At 35.0% G+C, this 18,009-nt stretch overlaps 3 protein-coding genes across 4 annotated transcripts; 2 read left to right on the top strand and 1 right to left on the bottom strand.

Annotated features, from left to right (window-relative positions):
* The first annotated feature begins 294 nt into the window (after window positions 1-294).
* Window positions 295-6,071, top strand: LOC133788322 (serine/threonine-protein kinase haspin homolog). Of its 2 annotated transcripts, none has more exons than XM_062225756.1 (15): window positions 295-424; window positions 500-635; window positions 739-840; window positions 1,193-1,283; window positions 1,581-2,122; window positions 2,887-3,010; window positions 3,239-3,348; window positions 3,677-3,788; window positions 3,998-4,090; window positions 4,184-4,245; window positions 4,328-4,458; window positions 4,553-4,623; window positions 4,712-4,764; window positions 5,050-5,116; window positions 5,724-6,071. In XM_062225756.1, the coding sequence occupies exons 1-15, from the start codon at window positions 409-411 to the stop codon at window positions 5,865-5,867; spliced, it is 1,854 nt and encodes a 617-aa protein (XP_062081740.1). In that variant the 5' UTR covers window positions 295-408; the 3' UTR covers window positions 5,868-6,071. The 2 variants fall into 2 exon arrangements, with proteins under 2 accessions (XP_062081740.1, XP_062081741.1); XM_062225757.1 differs by having other exon boundaries at window positions 315-424; window positions 512-635.
* A 2,822-nt stretch (window positions 6,072-8,893) lies between these two features.
* LOC133788320 (uncharacterized) lies at window positions 8,894-11,960 on the top strand. The gene is made up of 4 exons (XM_062225753.1): window positions 8,894-9,230; window positions 9,455-10,879; window positions 10,973-11,171; window positions 11,274-11,960. The coding sequence occupies exons 1-4, from the start codon at window positions 9,161-9,163 to the stop codon at window positions 11,452-11,454; spliced, it is 1,875 nt and encodes a 624-aa protein (XP_062081737.1). The 5' UTR covers window positions 8,894-9,160; the 3' UTR covers window positions 11,455-11,960.
* Window positions 11,961-12,523: 563 nt separating this feature from the next.
* On the bottom strand, window positions 12,524-17,575 carry LOC133788321 (nuclear envelope-associated protein 2-like). Its single transcript, XM_062225755.1, has 6 exons — window positions 17,264-17,575; window positions 16,128-16,498; window positions 15,846-15,953; window positions 13,340-13,801; window positions 13,140-13,241; window positions 12,524-12,907 (listed from the first exon to the last, which is right to left on the bottom strand). Exons 2-6 carry the CDS (start codon window positions 16,350-16,352, stop codon window positions 12,743-12,745), a joined length of 1,062 nt encoding a protein of 353 aa, XP_062081739.1. The 5' UTR covers window positions 16,353-16,498; window positions 17,264-17,575; the 3' UTR covers window positions 12,524-12,742.
* Between the last annotated feature and the right edge of the window lie 434 nt (window positions 17,576-18,009).

Raw genomic sequence — 18,009 nt, 5'->3', positions numbered from 1 at the left:
CTACATTTAAAAATATAATTAGAAATTTAACTATGGCATAATAATGATTTTATACAAAAATATGGGAAAAAATCCCATAGAATAGAATAAAAGTTTTAAAAAGCCATAAAATAATACTAAAAAAAAAGCCATATTTTTGAAAATTTTATTAAAAAACCCATATTAAATGTAATTTTCACAAAAAAACACGTTATTTTTGTAATTAAAAGTTAGTTTACAATGTGAGATTTTCCTTAAGATAATGGCCCAGCCCAACATTAAGGTGTAGTATAGGCCCATTTTGATATGTGGCTCTTTCCATCCTCTCCTCTTCTACTCTCTCGTACAATTTCCAACTTAAAAAGTGTCAACTCCCGCCTTCCCAGTTCCCAGACTGACAGACTCGCTCTCTCTCTCTCTCTTGCTGCTATGGCTTCAAATACAGGTAGAAAGAGAAAACTAAACATTAGAACATTTAAAACTTTCCTTTTCTTCATTTCTTTTCTTACAAGGTATTTAGTTTATGCTTCAGGCCGTAATGGCGTCGATCTCTGGTCAGAGATCATAGCTTCCGAACAACAACAACAACAGTCACATGTTGAAGTGTTTTACAGAAGAAGAAAAGCCTCAAAAACCCCTTCAGATGTTGTTCCTCCGTAAGTTTTAATTTTTATTTTCTATTTATTTCCGTTCTACTCCTGGGCAACTTTTTCTTGCTTTGTAGTTCTTAAACACTCTATTGTGTTTCGGAATTTTCAGGAAGCAATTGGGCTCGGAAGGTGATGGGATTCATCATAGGCTGAGCTTGGTTCCCCCTGCTCAGACGAAACGTATCAGTTGGAATCGTTCACTCTCTACCAGGTTTATCTCCCTGTTTTCTGATTTCTTTAGTGCTATGTTTCTGAGCCCATTTTGGGTTTCTGTTTAGACTTTAATTTACATTTTCTTCCTAGTATTTGCGCTGTAGGCTATAGCAAGTTTCTCTTTTTGGTTGCTTCTAATATGCTAAGTGGGTTTTGGCGACACCGATTGAGTATACGTAACCATAGCTCTTTTGAGATTACTCTTAAAAGAGTATCTTATTATCTTCATTTTTCTTTTCCTCCATCTTGTATCGATTCTGACTTTGGATTTTGGGTAATGATTATTTGTTATTTCTTTAAATTTATAGTTTTTATCTTAAGTTTTTATTATTGGCATGTATGCTTGACAGAGGTCGGACTAGTATTGCCGTTGGCACTTGCATTAATCACCAGCCTCAACTTAAGAAGGCCAAGAGAAAGGGAAAGCCTCCTCGACCCAAAGTGTGAATTCGCTACTCTTATGTTGTTTCTTTGTATTTCCAGCGGTTGTTAGTATGTAGTATGCAGCATGAAATTGTATCTTAGCTTTGAATTGAATCATATTTTCGGTGCAACTGTTTGTATCTAGAACAAGGAAATGTGATTTAAATTGTCTCAAGAACTAGATCAAAATGAATTGTTTTTGTTTGACATTATCAGAGAAGTTTTGATGCTTTAAATTCTAAACGGATAAAGGTATTTGAGAATATTTCTTTGTGTATACCATGTACTTATGCTACCTTGTGTCCTTGCGATCAGGGAAAACATTTCCAACCTCCAAATTTTGAGATGGAGAGGGTGTATTTTGAAGAGGTTGATGCCTTCGAACTATTGGAGGAGAGCCCCTCTCCCAAGAACTTTGGCACATGGGCTGGGGTCAACCAGACTGATAGTGTTGCATTAACACATTTGTCCACAAGACTAAACAAGTGGTTAATCTGTAAGAATTTGAACTACTCCTGTGGACCTTCCAGCACGCTGTCGAAGATTCTAGGAACTCCATCTATTACATTGGGGCCTCTAGATTGTGATAACCTTGACTCTGAGAAAATGAAAACTCCTGAAAAATCTTCTGCCAAAGCCTGTTCTCGTTTGCCTCATGCCGAGACCACATCCAAATCATACAAGGTTGAGGATGTGGGCAATGAGGGTTCTGAAGAATTAGAAGCTTCAGTTAAAAAACTGTCACTTGCATCAACTTCTTCATCAGATGCTGTGCAGTTTAATCCATTTGCTACACTGTTAGCAGTATGTGAACAGTCAGTTCCTTTTAAGTTTCAGGACGTTTTCTCTAAATATTGGTATGTTTCTTGCTCTTAGTATATTTACGTGTGTGTAGCAGTTACTCGTTTTTTTTCCTAAAAAACCAAAAAAATTCAATCAATCAAACATGGTTCGCATGTTATTAACACTTTATTCACATTCATTCTTAGTAACACTTTATTCACATTCATTCTTTTTATTTATTTTTTCATGGCTGTACAAATGATATTAACATTCAAGAATCAAACCAATGTACACAAAACAGAATGCTGCATTCATCAGTAGTCTTATTATGCATGACTTGTGTAGTAATCACTTACTAAGCTTCATATTTTTATTCTCAGTCCTGGCTCAGGGTCCAGGGCTTGAGTTGCGTTCTGATTTTATGAGTAGTTCTATATCATTGTACTCTCTAAGTAGCAAAAATATTTATCTGATGGCAAATTAAGTCGGTAGTTTAATGGTCAAGGATTTTTTTTGATATGGCATGTTAACTATTCTATAGGCATTGTGAAAGTCTATCCAACAGTTCTCTGGTGATATTTTTAGGTCCTCCAGTTTTCTTTCTCTGTCATTTGACATCCAATTATATATTTTGTAGTCAGGCTTTTCTTTGTTTTCTTTTTTGGTTGAATTGTTCAAGTCAGAGTGCTTGAGATAATTTTAGGCTTTAATTTTTTTTAGTGATACTGGAATACTGGTTTTGGTTATGATTTCTGTTTGTGCATTTTACCTCACAAACAAGATTATACATGACTGTATCCTGATTAAGTTATTTAATATATATATTTTTTTAATTTAGTGATCCACAGGAGATCATTAAAATTGGAGAAGGGACGTTTGGAGAAGCTTTTATGGCTGGAAGTTATGTCTGCAAAATAGTTCCTATAGATGGAGACTTCAGAGTTAATGGAGAAGTGCAAAAGGTATTCCTATCTCTATCTTCTTGCAACAGTTTTGTCAATTAATAAAAATATTGATAGCGAAGGTAAGACAACAAAGATGTATAGAACTATCAAAAAAGTTGTTCTAAACCAGCTGTTTATCATCATGGCAAGCATTCATCAACATACCCTAGTCCTACCTCTGCAAGTATTGTCATTGTGTTAACAGGCTTTGCTTTCTGCTGACTGTTTGTGGTTGCTATGCTCCAGCGATCAGAAGAACTGCTTGAGGAGGTTGTACTTTCCCGAACTCTTAATTGTTTAAGACAACACCAGGAAGATGCTCGTAATGTGTGCAGCACTTTTATTGGAACAATAGAGTATGTAATCTATCTGACTTGGATGATCGAAGTTTTATGATTCTTCTTGCAAGGTGCAATTGCAACTATATCATTATGCAGAAACAAACTATTACTCCCTACTTTAGTCCTACTTTACTTACAGCTTTCACATCCTGGATGCTATGAACACAGTGCTGAAGGCTGTTGAGACTTGAGAGTTCTGACTGGGCATTTATGATATCTAGATTAGACATATATGTAGCAAGATCAAAACTCTTCCTATGCACATCTTAATTGAATGACATGCTCAATGGGGGTGAACTTTAATTTTATTTAGATATTACTGTCTGACCTCAACCTATTTCAGTTTAAAGGTATGCCAGGGTTCATATGATGCTACTATGATCAAGGCGTGGGAAGAATGGGATGAAAATAATGGTTCAGAAAATGATCATCCGAATGAATTTCCTGATAAACAGGTTTGTTTTTACCTGATGTTGTATTTATGTAATCTTTAGAATCAAGTTTTGACATCTCTACCATACCAACAACGTGCACATATTTCGAGTATTTTATTTATATATGTATAAAGAGAATTGAATTGCATCTTCTATTTAAGGTTTGATACAAGTTTATGAGGTGAATATGTTATTTGATTGTTTTATACAACTGGTGATCTTGTATGCAGCGTTATGTCATGTTTGTCCTAGAACATGGTGGTAAGGATCTTGAGAACTTTGTACTTCTAAACTTCAACGAGGCATTGACTTTCCTGGTTCAGGTAAGTTGCAGTCGTGCATATTATCGATTCATATTTCCTGTAACCAAGAATCTTTGACTTGTAATTGTGTAATTATTTTGTTGTGCTTTCCAGGTTACAGCTGCCCTTGCAGTGGCTGAAGCTGCATATGAATTCGAACACCGGGATATGCACTGGTACAATATATTGCAAAATGTGGTTTTGATTGATTGCTTGTGGAGAGTATTTTGCAGTTTAATGAGATGCATCTGATTGCAGGGGAAATGTCCTTTTAAGTAGGAATGATTCTGCAACTGTGCAGTTCATTCTTGAGGGGAAGAAAATGTCTGTGAAGACATTTGGATTATCGGTTTCAATAATCGACTTTACCCTTTCAAGAATAAATACTGGTATCCTTTTTCTCTTTCCCTCTGGTTAGAAATTATATAATCCACTTGAGTATTAATTTTAGTAGCATGGCTAACAAGTGTCATGGGTGCACAGGCGAAGACATACTTTTTCTGGACCTATCCTCAGATCCCTATCTTTTTAAAGGCCCCAAAGGAGATAAGCAAGTAAGGAAGTGGTGATGTGGAACTAATGTTACATTAGTAAGTTTATCTTTGTAAAACAAAGCTAATTTAGTTTTCATGCTGCTTCCAGTCAGAAACTTACCGGAAGATGAAGGAGCTAACAGAAGATTGCTGGGAGGGAAGGTACAGTTGAGAAATAGTGATGCATGATTATAAAGTACTGGATAGAATATGTTCTTGAATGGTAAAAAGCAATAATACACAGACACACAAAAAAAAAATATTGGGAAACCCTCCTAAAGCGAAATAGGCAGAATTCAGCATATAAATTTCAAAAAGTGGTGGTCCAATCCAGGGAAAAACCTGGATCTCTATCTTGGATCCTAATTATTTTTTGCTTTTACTATTATCTTTTGCTTCAATTTTTTATGGATTCTTAATCTTATGTGAGCATACTATATTCGACAGCTTCCCTAAAACAAATGTGCTGTGGCTGCAATACTTGGTGGATATATTACTCCTGAAGAAATCATTTGTAAGCTTTCTTTCTTTCCTTAAACAACTTCTTCAAACTTTTTTTATTTCTGGTAGCTTAAAGAAACTGCATATTTATTGATTTGAATCCATATTCTAGAATGGGTAGCTGGCTTTGATGTTGTAAGGGCCTTTCTGCGTTTCTTGTGCTAACAATATTTAGGATGCCCTTTTTGTTTATTTACCTTCAGTCCAATTTTGAATTCTCCTTTAGGTACAAACAGGATTTGTTTACATTGCCTTCTAAAACTTTGGTTTGTAGCTTTGGAGGTTTCTTAAACTTACAAAATATGACCCAGGAGAGGTAGCTCATACAGTCAGACATGTGGTTTACTCCCACAATGTCTGAGGTTTGAGTAGGAGGTGCCTACATGGCAAGTAGCATAGTTTCCTGAATTCCAATAATTGTAGGGTTAGGCGGGGAGCCTAAACTAAAAAAAGCTTACAAAATTGGAGGTTCTTTCTTAATCTGAATTGCTTTAAGTGTTGGCTACCATGATAGAATGATCTTTCATAGTCATGGATTCTTGAATTTAAGCACTTTAATGGTATAATCAGATATAGAGAAAGTGATATTATAGGTTTTGACTGATCTAATGGTGTGGTAGGAACGTACCTCAAAGAACGAGAGAGATTTGCGCTCTTTGAAGAAGCGTCTAGAAAAGTATTGTTCTGCCAAAGAAGCTATTTTTGATCCATTTTTCAGTGACTTATTGGTTGAACATGTACAAATTATTGAGTTGGATGACTAAGCTGCCTGCACAAGAAAAGAAAAGAAAAGAAAATATGGTTTTTTTGCATTGTATATCATCAACAGAAAGACTTGGCACCTTTTTTTTTTCTTTCTTCTGTCTAAAAGTTATTCTCAAAACACGCTGATAATTGTCATGGTAATTATTACACGTCATTCTATGGAACAAGTATTTGGATATCGATGAGAATTGTTGATTATGGTAGATCATTTCCCTTTTTCTGCTCTGGAAGAAAGATTTGCTATGTCATTATGCACTATACTAGAACAACTTGTTCTTTTCAACCCGCCTTTGTGTGCCATCCAAACAACACCTTAGCCAAGAAATATTAGCATCATTCAAAGTATTTTCCTTTTGAAGTTTTATATTATTGCTACTGACTTTTTTATCTTCTGACTTGAACATCACCTGATTTGTTTCAAAAGATGTTGGTATGCTGATCTCACCAACCCCACCAAATTTTTGGCACTATTTCTCACATTTCTAATTTTGCACTCACAAATGGCATTGAATTGCTCTAATAAGTATATTGCAAATATTTGATTGGAAACGGACAACCATATAATCCATTCCAAACTTTTAAGAGTGAGAAAATTTAACCCTCAAAGCAAATATCTCAAATTGAATGTACCCATATATCATAACTGTATCCTATCTTTTAATTTTATGGGTCATTATATACATACAATGACACTTGAATATTAAAAATCTACTCAACCTTATCGCCGTTAATGACTGTATGACCATCTTTGTGTTTGCTTTCGGCTCAGAACTTTAGTCACACAATGGGCTTTTGATTCATTCTTTTGAATTTCACATGGGTTGTCTCTACTCGTATTAATATTATATGTTCTATGTAGTCAGCAGGAAGACAAAATAAGCATTAGAAAATATTAAACATGAGGGTCAGTTCCACTTTTTTTTTTTTTTTTACTGCTAATTATCATTGTTATTAATTTGCTCGAATTTAACACACCAACCTAGAATGATATATAATTGTTTATATAATAAAGTCCCACCAAAGATATTGGCATTGATTGATGAAAATAAAAAGTATGAAGCTGATTAACACAATCAGGCAAAGAAACAAACAGAAAAAGAAAACATTTTTTAAAATAAATAATTTTGCATGGTTTTGTTGAATGGATGTGGTACGTTTGTTTATTCATCCCGGGACCATGATGATGCAGAGCTTCATGGAATATTCTGAGCAAGATATTTCACATGAGGGATTAATGGTTAAGAAATATGTGTATATCAAAGCCTTACTCAACAAGTAACTATTTAAAAATAGGAATGAAATACCAAAAAAAAAAAACAAAAAATCATTGGAAGACTTTCTTGCCCTTAAATTATTTTAAATATTTATCTTTTGCATATATTAATTAATTAACATCGTTCTTTTTGGCTAATACAAACTACAAAGACAATACTTACTGACCCTTTAATTTATTAACTTTGGTCATCTAACCATTTTCAAGTCTTTATTAACAATTTAACCATTGATCTAAATGCAAGTAAAGTTTATACATACTAGGGGTATAGCTTGCACGTGCAAAACAAAGGAATTGCTATGGAGGATTCTCAAAAATTATAAACAGCTGCGATAAAATATTATGAGTAGTTTCACTTAACTTGATGTAAAAAAAAATTAAAATTATGGAGCAGATTATTAACTAATCTACAGCTGTGATAAATTACAAACATTTAAAAAAAAAAAAAGCAATAGTTTGTCATGAGAATAGGAAGACCGACATGCTCTTATTAACACATTATAATAAGTGTGTTGTGTGTAAATTTATACATTCAAATATCTAGACTTTTTAGGCATATTTATCCTTAGTATTTTAGATATACTCTAAACTTAGTGGTGTGTCATCTGAGCAAGGAAGTAGTAAACTCACTTTCCTACTTTGCTATACTTTGCAATTTTTTTCAGGAGAGAAAAATCCATCGAAATTCAGATGAAAGGGACATGGGGAAAAAAAACCAAATCACTTTTACTAATATCTATATATTATATAGGGATATCATCATTTGTTCTGTTTATTTTTTTACTGAAAAACGTTAGTGGAAATATCGTCAAAAAAATCTTGTATTGTTTTTAATTTTAAATTCAAATGATCCCCTAAACAACCATTTTCATCAAAATAAACTATTAAGGAATAATTTTTAGTTTTCTTCTTTTACATACTGATCTCTTACAAACTTAATTTAATTGAAACATTACTACGATAATGGCCACTTTTAACTCACTTGACCAACAAAAATGCAATATTTTTTTTTGTGGGGAAAAATGCAATAATTTATATACATAGAACATAACAATCAAAATTTAATCTTACAAGCACTTTTTTTTCGAAAGTAATATTACAAGCTTATTACACGCTTTTCTTATTAGTAAGTATGAATGGTAGTATTTAAAACACCCTTACATATTTTACATACTACGAGTAAAATCATATTTCATAAATCAATTTTGACATAAAAGGTGATTTAAAATCATTGTTAAAATATTTTATATTTGCACATATATATTATTTTGTCGAAGAATTTTTTTTTATGATAATGTATAGTATCAAAAACATATCCCAAAATGTGTATATAGTATGAAATACATCATAAAGGAGCTGATTTTAGTAAGATAATGAATTCTTAAAGCTCGTCAGACTGCTCCACTCATTCAAAAGTTAAAAACTTTAATTCCTTTTTTTTCTGGTGTCATATGGCTGAATATGAACATAACAGCTGCTGAGTAGGCTTATGAAAAGTTAACTCAAAAAAGAAAAGGAGAGAGAGAGAGAGAGAGAGAGAGAGAAAGGAAATTAGAAATTGATAACCGTATAAGCTTTGTTCATCTTTTTTTTTTTTGCTTGGAAAGTACTAGTATAAGCTAGTATATGTCTCTTTTATATGCATGTGCTTATGCTACCCACTTGTTTTTGCTGCTTTATATCTTGCGACTTGAGTTTATATATCTCTTTGGGAAAGTGAAAGAAGCCCAAAAGCAAGGTGGATTCTTTCTTATATTCTCTACTGTTTTAAGACAGGAAGGCTTCCACCCCTATCCTTCATCACAAAGCAATGTCTTTTCTTTAATTTATTTTTGTCAATTTTGTAATCTTTCTTTACCTTTTTTCTCCTCCCCCACCTTTTATCTTCAACACTTTCTCTCTCTCCCTTTTATACCCGTTACAAGAAGAAATATTCTTCAAAGCTCGGCATTACATGTATCACCTTAAATTATCAGTTGGGGCCTCTTCCTAAATCCCAGAATTACCTCTCTGCTTATCATGGCCACCAGAAGAGTTTCCAACAGCCTGGTTTTACTCTTCCTTTCTCTACTCATTAGTTGTTGTTCTGGTAAGTGACTTCTCCACTCCAAACTATTTGTTTTACAACTTTCCCGTTTCTGGTTTCTGTAACAATTCATAACTACTTATGAAAACTAATCATACATTTTCTTTTTTTAGCAACGTATCACTTCAGTTCTCACTGCTTTTACTGGTGTTCGTGACTAGTTAGTCAAGACTGCAAAAACTTGTACTTAGAAAAGTAACTTAAATGGTTTGTTTTCCATCTTTCAGGAATTCATGTGGGGTTTTCCCATCATGCAGGAGGAACCATTAGACCGTCTTCATTAGATGAAACAATATCATTCCTCAAGGAAAATAATGTGTCCCCATCTCTGATTCGGGTTTTCGTGTCAGATCACAAGCTTTTATCAACTTTTTCCAACACTGGTGTCTCTATTGATCTCTACTTGAGTCACAGCCAGCTTCAGAATCTGATCAAGTCTAAATCATCTTCTGTCTCTTGGCTGAAAGCCCATGTAGTCTCTCTTCTCCCTCGTGTAAACATCAAAAGCATTATAGCAACTACTACTGTTACTACTAGCAATACAAGACAAAATGAGCTTCCTACACTTCTATCTGGTCTCAAATTGTTACACTCACTCCTGAGCAGCTCAAGTGTTGACAATCGAGTTAAGGTTTCTACTGCATTCCCTTTGTCGTTTTTCAAGAATCTGAGCACTGGACAAGAAGAAGACCTGAGTAGAATTATCAGTTACATAAAGGAAAAGAGGTCGTTTATCATTGTTGAAGCAACCATGGATGAAGAAGAACTTATCAAAACAAGAGATAGCCCAGATGAGTTGTTTGTTGAGTCTATAATCCAAAAGGCCAACTCTGCTATTTCTTCTTCCACTCTTCTTAATGATGTTCCAATGGTTTTAACCATAAAGAGCCCTGTTCTTCTCAGTTCAAAAGAAGTAGCTGAATTCAGTGACAAAGTCTCCAAATCTTTGCAAAACAACACTCAAATTAGAGGTAAGCTGATTGGATTATATGCAGAGTTACTAACTAAAGTAGAAGATTTTGAAGTGAAGGAGCTTAGAAGAGAAAAAGAACAGATTTTTCATACTTCTGCCCGGAGACAACTCCTTACCAAACTCGACCCAGAAACACCTTTACACGAGACAATCTTTCCCACTACTCCGACCATCGTCACTGTTCCTTCTTCAAACCCAGTAACCATAACCCCAGTAAGTCCATTAGATACGCCTGTGCCGTTCCCCTTAACAACTCCGGTCAATGTTCCGGTCACATACCCATCCAACACTCCGGCGCCTATCACAGTACCCGGAGCACAACCCATTACTAATCCCGTCACAACCTATCCTCCTCCGTTGGGAACAGTTCCAACGACGACTCCGGTTCCCACAAATCCCATCCCTCCTCCGGCGCCGACGGGGAACTCTCCGTCGGTATCGGGACAGAGCTGGTGCATCGCCAAAAGTGGGTCAGCGGAGACGGCACTTCAATCGGCACTGGACTACGCCTGCGGCAGTGGAGCCGACTGTTCCCAGATCCAGCAAGGTGGGGCCTGTTACAACCCGAATACGCTTCAGAGCCACGCCTCGTTCGCTTTCAATAGCTATTATCAAAAGAACCCAGCGCCGACGAGCTGCGAATTCGGAGGCACTGCCACATTAGTTACCACCAACCCAAGTGAGATTTAACTACAAATGATCGATCACTGGAGTTTCTTCATTCTTTAGACGTTGAATTCTGATCTGGGTTTTCTCCCGATTTCCCTTTCAGGTACTGGCTCGTGTGTCTTCCCAACATCTTCATCTTCATCTTCGACACCAGCTTCACCGTTCACTGTAACTCCAACGCCGGTGACTCCGACTCCTCCTACTCCGATGCCAGTGACTCCAACCCCATCAACTCCAGCAACTCCAACGGTGACGAATCCAGCGGCTGGAACACCATCGCCGTCATGGGGAGTCGTATCTGGGTAAGTACAAAGCAGAGAGCTTTTCTCTTTCGTCACATTTTAAAGTTCATGTTTGGGTCACTGAGAAGTAACCCTTTCTATTTTCCCATTTCATTTTTTTAGCTCCGGTTCTACTCCGCCGACTGTGTTGAATAGCAGCACCGGAACCACCCCAGATTTCGGGTTGGATAGCCCACCTGGGTTTAACACATCTACGTCCAAAGCTGGTGGTTTGAGACCCTTTATTGGGTTCATATTTCTAGTGACTTCGTTAATTACTAAGAGCGTTGTTCTGGGAATTTAGAAATGATAAAACTTCTCCGTGTACAATCAACGGTCAGGATGTAATTGCTCAGGGGGAAAGAAAATCAAGAGCTTTTTGTATAGATCAAGATCATATCTCTGTTTGCAGAAACCCGGTTCTTCCTAAAATGGTAAGTAAGCAGTACAAGCTTTGATGGAGATATAGAGATGGTCAATGGTCATCACCATAGATACAACATCCAAATTCCAAATGGGTGATTCTCATAATTCTGTATATATATTATGTTAAAAGTTTGTGGAGTGTAGTTCTAATTGAATATTCAGATTACTTAAGTTTTTCATGAACAGTGAGGCTCAATTTTGCTCTTTTTGATGCGATCTTCAGATAAAGATCTAATTTGGCTGATTTAAAATGTTGGAGAAAGGAGAGACTTATCATATGGTTATCAGATGGAGCTTTTTGGTTTTAGTTTCTAATATATGTAAAACGTTCATAATTGATAGTTATTGAGAAGAAAAAGTGGAACACTACTGCTTGTAGTGCTATATTGGTGTCTAATTTCATACATATATCTTTAGATACCATTCGCATAACTCAGCGTAAACTTTTTTATGAAAAAGAAAAGGAATAAATAAAAGGATAAAGAGAAAGTAAAACGAGACATTTAGACCTGTTACAGAGAGTAGAAAAATCAGCCCATGCTCATAAAGATATGAATAAAATTGATATGCTACAAGTTTCTCAAACTTCCAACTCTGTATTTCTTTTCCCAACCTCCCAAAAAATAATAATACGTTCTATGTACATGGTCGTTAATAATACTATAGTTTATTAAGATGTCAAATAACAACCAAATCTTTTATGTAAGAAATATTAGATATCAAATTTGTTTAAGAATCTAAGATACGTGTAGAGGGAATAAAGTGTCGGTGGTGGTCCTCAATAGGAAAAGGTGGTGGTAGAGATATTCTCTTAAGCATTATGTGTGCCACCTAATTAGTACCTGCACCATGCATTGGATGCCACCCACTTGAACAGCTTAATTATTGAATTTAAAACTAGTTAATTATACCAACTATTGACTTTGAGAAGGTTTGGAATCAAAACGAGTAGAACGATAACACCTTCATTTAATGAAGATGAAAGTTGAAAACTCAACATGGCAGCCAAAATTATGTACTAATAACCTCTACAACAAGAATGTCTACAAGCAAAATGGCCTCCTTAAACTACTCCTAAGACTATAACTAAAGGATTTAAATATGTTTTTTTATACACAGCAACTAGCTCAGTTTTTTTCAAGGCAAAAAAAACTTTTTTTATTTTTTTATCGCTTGGAAAAGACAACCAGTACCAACATTGACATGGAAACAACAATCTTGAAACCAGAACTTTCCCAGAAATTTTGTTTTTCAGCACTTGCTGCTTCAATTTGTTTCACAGCCAATTGGTCTCTGAGTTCTTTCAAAGCTTTGTCCCTTCGCTCTCCCATCTGTTACAATGAAGTATATCGAAAAATTAACCACTGTGAAACAAGGACTGAGTTCTATTGCCAACTCAAAATTCTTAGGAGATATTTCAGTGAATGTTTAACCAACTTGCATATAGAATTACAGATGACTTAAGAATTGAGATCTATTGCAGTCCCCGGATAAAGAAGAGTGATGTTAGTATTGGTGAATAAAAAATAAAAAAAACTATGCAGAATAACGAGGCATGATTACCCTTCGGAGTTTGCGTGTCTGAGATCTAGCTTCCTGGAGACAGAATTCCAACTTCAACACGCTCTTCTTCAATTCCTGATCAGTTCGACGTTGCTTCTCTAACTGTTCTCAGGAAAAAGTCAGCAGACAGTAAATAAACAGTTGACAAAAGAACCTTAAGGATAAAATTGTATAGTATCAACAAATTGAGTTGACTGTACCTGTGCTTCCAAATCTTTAGTCTTGAGCTTCCAGTGAGCAGACATAATCCTGATCTCATCTCTCAGTTTAGCTATTTCTTCATCCTTAGCAACTAACAGCCTATTAATGTTCTCAATATTCTTTGGAGAAACGTCATCTAATATCTTCCTCAGTTCACAGTCCTTGTTCGCCGCAGTTTTGGAAAGAGCTTGCATTATATCATTCTCGATCCTCATAACTTCATCTCGAAGCTGATTTTGGGAAGATTCCCGCGCTTTAAGATCCTTTTGTAGAATATCTACTTGCTCTCCTAGCCTAGTTACACGATTCTCGTGTTCTTTTAATGAAAGATTCTTCGCATCTAGCTCCTTCACAAGTGCCAAACACTGCAATTGTGCTGATTGAGCTGATGCAGCACTAGCATCTGCAGTTGCTTGAGTGCCTGCAAGCTGTGATCTAAGATCATCCAACTCCTTCAGGTGCTGGGTTACATTATAAATGCACAATCAGCTTAAAACCTTACAAATTTGGAAAGTTGAACTAGCTACAAGCATATGCAATCATCAACAGTCAACTATTATCTCATCATACGACTATTTGAACATTCAATTTAAATATTTAATCCATGAAAAAATAATCATAAAGATACATTATTTGCGGATAAAAGGCAATTTGATAGCCCAATAAAACCATCAACCCAATTTCAGATTACAGAATCTCAAAAATGGCTGGCATATAATTATGTTAAGCATTTGTCATATTTGTTAGGGGGGGCAGCAGCATTGATGACTCAACAAACAAATTCACAAGTAACAGTTTAGAAGGTATTGATGAACTTGAATCTTTAATAATAAGCACAAAACACAATGATTTAATCATTTACAAACTCATTCAATATACAAGTAACACTTATTAAAGCATTGAAGTTCGGTAAACTATCACTCGTAACTGTAATGTTGAGCTAAGAACAAAACACAAGAACAACAATTTTGAGGTTGATATGGAGACTACTCTCTCTAACTAAGCTTTCCACACACACCACCCAATTCCACGAAGTGTTAGGGTTTTCTAACACTTATTTTGTGAGAATAAAAATAGGCCTCTTGGGCCTTGTTTTCCAAACATGTGAAGATCAATTAATTTAGAGAGCGTATCCATGAGCTTCAAAAGGGTTAGTAGGTTACATCCATCCCATTATTATGATCCCTGATTAATTACATACATAATTAACCATATAATTGTTCATAAAATATTCATATTATAAATGTTATTCTAAACTATGCAAATATTTGTATCAGAAAATAGATAATTGATTAATTGTAAGTATGTATTAATATGTGACGCCTAATTCAGATTTGAAGATTTTTTATTCTTATTCCTGTCAAAAGCAATCTCATTTCAAATATGAACTTAGCGTAGTGAAATCACAACTTTTCCCTAAGTTTATGCAATTAAATAATCTTAGATCAAACAAAAATATACTACACATGAGAACCATTATTATGTAAAGACCTAAACTGCTACTAATATATCAGTAAACTACTACAGAGTCAACCTTTTTCCAATAATGGAAATCTACCTATAAGAATTAACAGGTTAATTTGGAAATTCCACATTTTTTTTCAGTTGTCTAATTGAAGAATCTCCACCTTCTCAGGATGCCTACCCATTACTTGTAGTATGAACCTCCTTTATTATTATTTTTTAATTTTTCAGTGTGTGCTTCTTTTACAAGTCTTTATGTCTAATTACTCAGACACCACTTAGCAAGATAATTATATGCACGCAAGATCACTTTTTGTGCCAAATCTAATTATTATCCCTGAAAAAAGTTTGTATTTAATGACAACGACCTTCACTAATGTAAAGTGGGAAAAATCGCAAGGCTTTCAGCTGAAGTTAAAACTCAGATAATGATGAGAACTATTATATCTAGTGACAGCCATCAAAACTTTGTAAAATTGGCAACTTAATCCATTTACCAATAACTTATGCTGTTAATGCAATTGCAAATCTCATACGAGATCCTTTTCCAAAGAAAAAAAATATAGTAATTGCATGAAATTTGGAACTGAAAATAACAAATACATAATTGATTGAGTTTTCTACGCAAAACTTTTAAAATAAGAAAGCAATATACAACCAACAATTATGGTTTGCATAAAAGACAAAAAATTGCTTGAATTTCTCAAAAGACGAAAAACAATAGTTTTATATCATCACAATCATTGGCCATCTTTTCACCAATGGGTTCCACCACAAAGAAAGGAGAAAAAGCCAAAAAGTATACTCAATGATATTTTACATAACATATTAGATGTATTTGGTAGCTTCAAAATAAAAAGATCGGGAAAACGAATTAAGATCGGACCAAGCTGGGAAAGGAAGCTAGCAACCATAATTAGTGAATCATGAGTATAAAAGCTCTAAACTAAACACACCCAAAAAGTAAACATATAATTAAATAGTTAATTAGCACAAATCTTAAAAGCTAAAACTTTTAAAGAATTGGGTTATCAAAAAGACCTTCTCAGTTGTAGATGTTGAGGCCTGAAGTTGCTCATTCCTCTCTTCAAGTCTCCTCTGCAATTTACCAATCTGATCTTCCATGTTTTTAGCCTTTGTCTCTGCCTCCTGAAAAATATGAAAACACCCAAAAACTAAAGTTCCAAACGAACAACTTGGCATGACTCCATAAACCAATACCCAAAAAGGAAATGGAAAAAAAAAAGACTGTTCTGTTCTCAAAGTCCAACCAAAATATAATACACAAAATACAAAAAGAACCAAAACCCACAAACGACATGCCTGTCTTGTTATTGTTTCTTTAGCAAAAATTTGCTCTTGAGATGCCAAGCGGCTCCGAACCTCCTTTAGTTCAGCTGCCAACGACACCACATTTCGCCGAAAACTCTGCTTTCTCTCATTCAAATCCTTGAGCAAAGGATCGATATCAGGGACTGATATTGAGCATAAGGATGAAGTTGAGGAGGAGGACGGCAAAGAAGCCGATGAGATTTCGGAATTTGACATCGGAAAGTAGAAAACTTGATCCAACGGTGGCAGTGAATTTGGTGTAAAACGATCTGATAATGTTTGTATGAACTGAATCAAGCTGCAAGGGCCGAAGAATGAGTGGTTATGGTCCTTACAGTGAAAGCTATCATCTCATACCTTACCTGTGAAAAATGGTAGATGGGCATTTAATATAAAAGGTCTCCAAGAAACTGATAATAAAGAAAATGGTAACTTAAAAAATACTGTAAAGGGTTGACGGTTTGTAACTTGAAATTTAATCTTGCTATTGAATGAACAGAGAATTTCTACCATCTTCATTTTCTCAGGAAAATTTAGTCCAAGATGGGTTTGCCTTCTTTTTATTCTTTCTTCTGTACATATAATTGATTACACACCACCTCTCTCTCTCCACCTTAACCCAAGCTATTAATGAAGAATGAGAAAGAGAAGACAATTCTAGAGAGAGAAATCAAGCATTGGGTGGTCACTCTCAACAAATAATTATTTTCAGATAGAGAGAATAATCAAAATGGCTCCATGGGATGTAACCTTTAGAAGCTGAAGCAAAAAAAAAAAAAAAAAAATTGAGACAGAATTCACCCTTTATAAGCTGGTCTAACAAAACCTACCTCTTTCTTAATATATTGACCTACGTATCTGAAAACTAGACAAGATTTAAACAAACTCCATCGACCCACAAATCAACTCTCCCCTAACCAAGAATAAACCAAAGCTATGCATCTGCAAATCTTCAAATAACCAAAAGAATTTAAATAAAATAATAATAAATATAAATCCAACCCTCTTCACATGCAGATCATTTAAATTTAAATGGGTCCAACCATAAAATTATTACAAACAAATAAAAAATGATTGAACTAAAAAATAAAAATTAAAGTTTCACACTTTTTGTTCATAAATCTAACCTTTAATCACTCCATGGTATCAAAAGCAGAGAGTTGAACCAAAGTCCAAGCCATGGAAACATAGATAGTTTCCACAGAGAGAATACAGAGAGGGAGAAGCCAAGTTCTGAGCAGAACCCAGTTTGAGTTGTAGCTTCAGAGCAAAACCCACTTGGCAATCACACTGTTTTGTTTTAAAAAGCTCTTCTTTCTCTCAAGGTGACAGACCTACAAGCCAAAAACTCTGTTTTCTTCTTCCCATGAAAAATGAACAAGTGTTTTCAAACGAACGGCGGCGATCAATCGTCTGATGCCATCAGAGGGCTGAAATGGAATCCAGATCAATATACCAATAAGGCCCGTAAATTTCGGATATTTTATTTATTACAGAAGAATTATGAATAAAAACTTTGTCTTTTATTGTATGGTGTGAGAGAGATGTCCATAGTCCACTCCGAAGCAAATTTGGTAAGATTGTTGTTTTTGGTTCGGAGAATCCGAGCCTCGTGTTTTGTAAAATCTGACGAATTCCGAAGCTATCGTTTGGATACTTCGGTTTGAGTTTGACCCAATGCGCGGCAAATCCAAATTTTGGCTACTGCCACTGAGATTTTGCCACGTGGATTCATGATGACCGTCCGATGGTGTTTCACTGCTCACGGAGGGTTCCATTTTATTTATTTATTTTAAATGTTGGCTGCAGGGGTTACCGTATTAATAATAATAAACAAAATGGGGGTGGAGACTTTATGTGAAGGAAATAAATG

The sequence above is a fragment of the Humulus lupulus genome, chromosome 7 (assembly GCF_963169125.1).
Source record: "Humulus lupulus chromosome 7, drHumLupu1.1, whole genome shotgun sequence".
In the NCBI taxonomy this organism is placed as follows: Eukaryota; Viridiplantae; Streptophyta; class Magnoliopsida; order Rosales; family Cannabaceae; genus Humulus; species Humulus lupulus.
The sequence above is the reverse complement of the archived record's forward strand: the minus strand, read 5'-3'. Positions and strand labels throughout refer to the sequence as shown.

Coding starts and splice junctions, on each gene's coding strand:
- LOC133788321 (XM_062225755.1), bottom strand. CDS start 16,352: ATGTCAAATTCCGAAATCTCATCGGCTTCTTTGCCGTCCTCCTCCTCA. Junction 13,802..15,845: donor CAACATCTACAACTGAGAAG/GTCTTTTTGATA, acceptor AATGTAACCCAG/CACCTGAAGGAGTTGGATGA. Junction 12,908..13,139: donor AGACACGCAAACTCCGAAGG/GTAATCATGCCT, acceptor TCATTGTAACAG/ATGGGAGAGCGAAGGGACAA.
- LOC133788320 (XM_062225753.1), top strand. CDS start 9,161: ATGGCCACCAGAAGAGTTTCCAACAGCCTGGTTTTACTCTTCCTTTCT. Junction 9,231..9,454: donor ACTCATTAGTTGTTGTTCTG/GTAAGTGACTTC, acceptor TCCATCTTTCAG/GAATTCATGTGGGGTTTTCC. Junction 10,880..10,972: donor ATTAGTTACCACCAACCCAA/GTGAGATTTAAC, acceptor TTTCCCTTTCAG/GTACTGGCTCGTGTGTCTTC.
- LOC133788322 (XM_062225756.1), top strand. Junction 2,123..2,886: donor GACGTTTTCTCTAAATATTG/GTATGTTTCTTG, acceptor TTTTTAATTTAG/TGATCCACAGGAGATCATTA. Junction 5,117..5,723: donor TACTCCTGAAGAAATCATTT/GTAAGCTTTCTT, acceptor ATGGTGTGGTAG/GAACGTACCTCAAAGAACGA.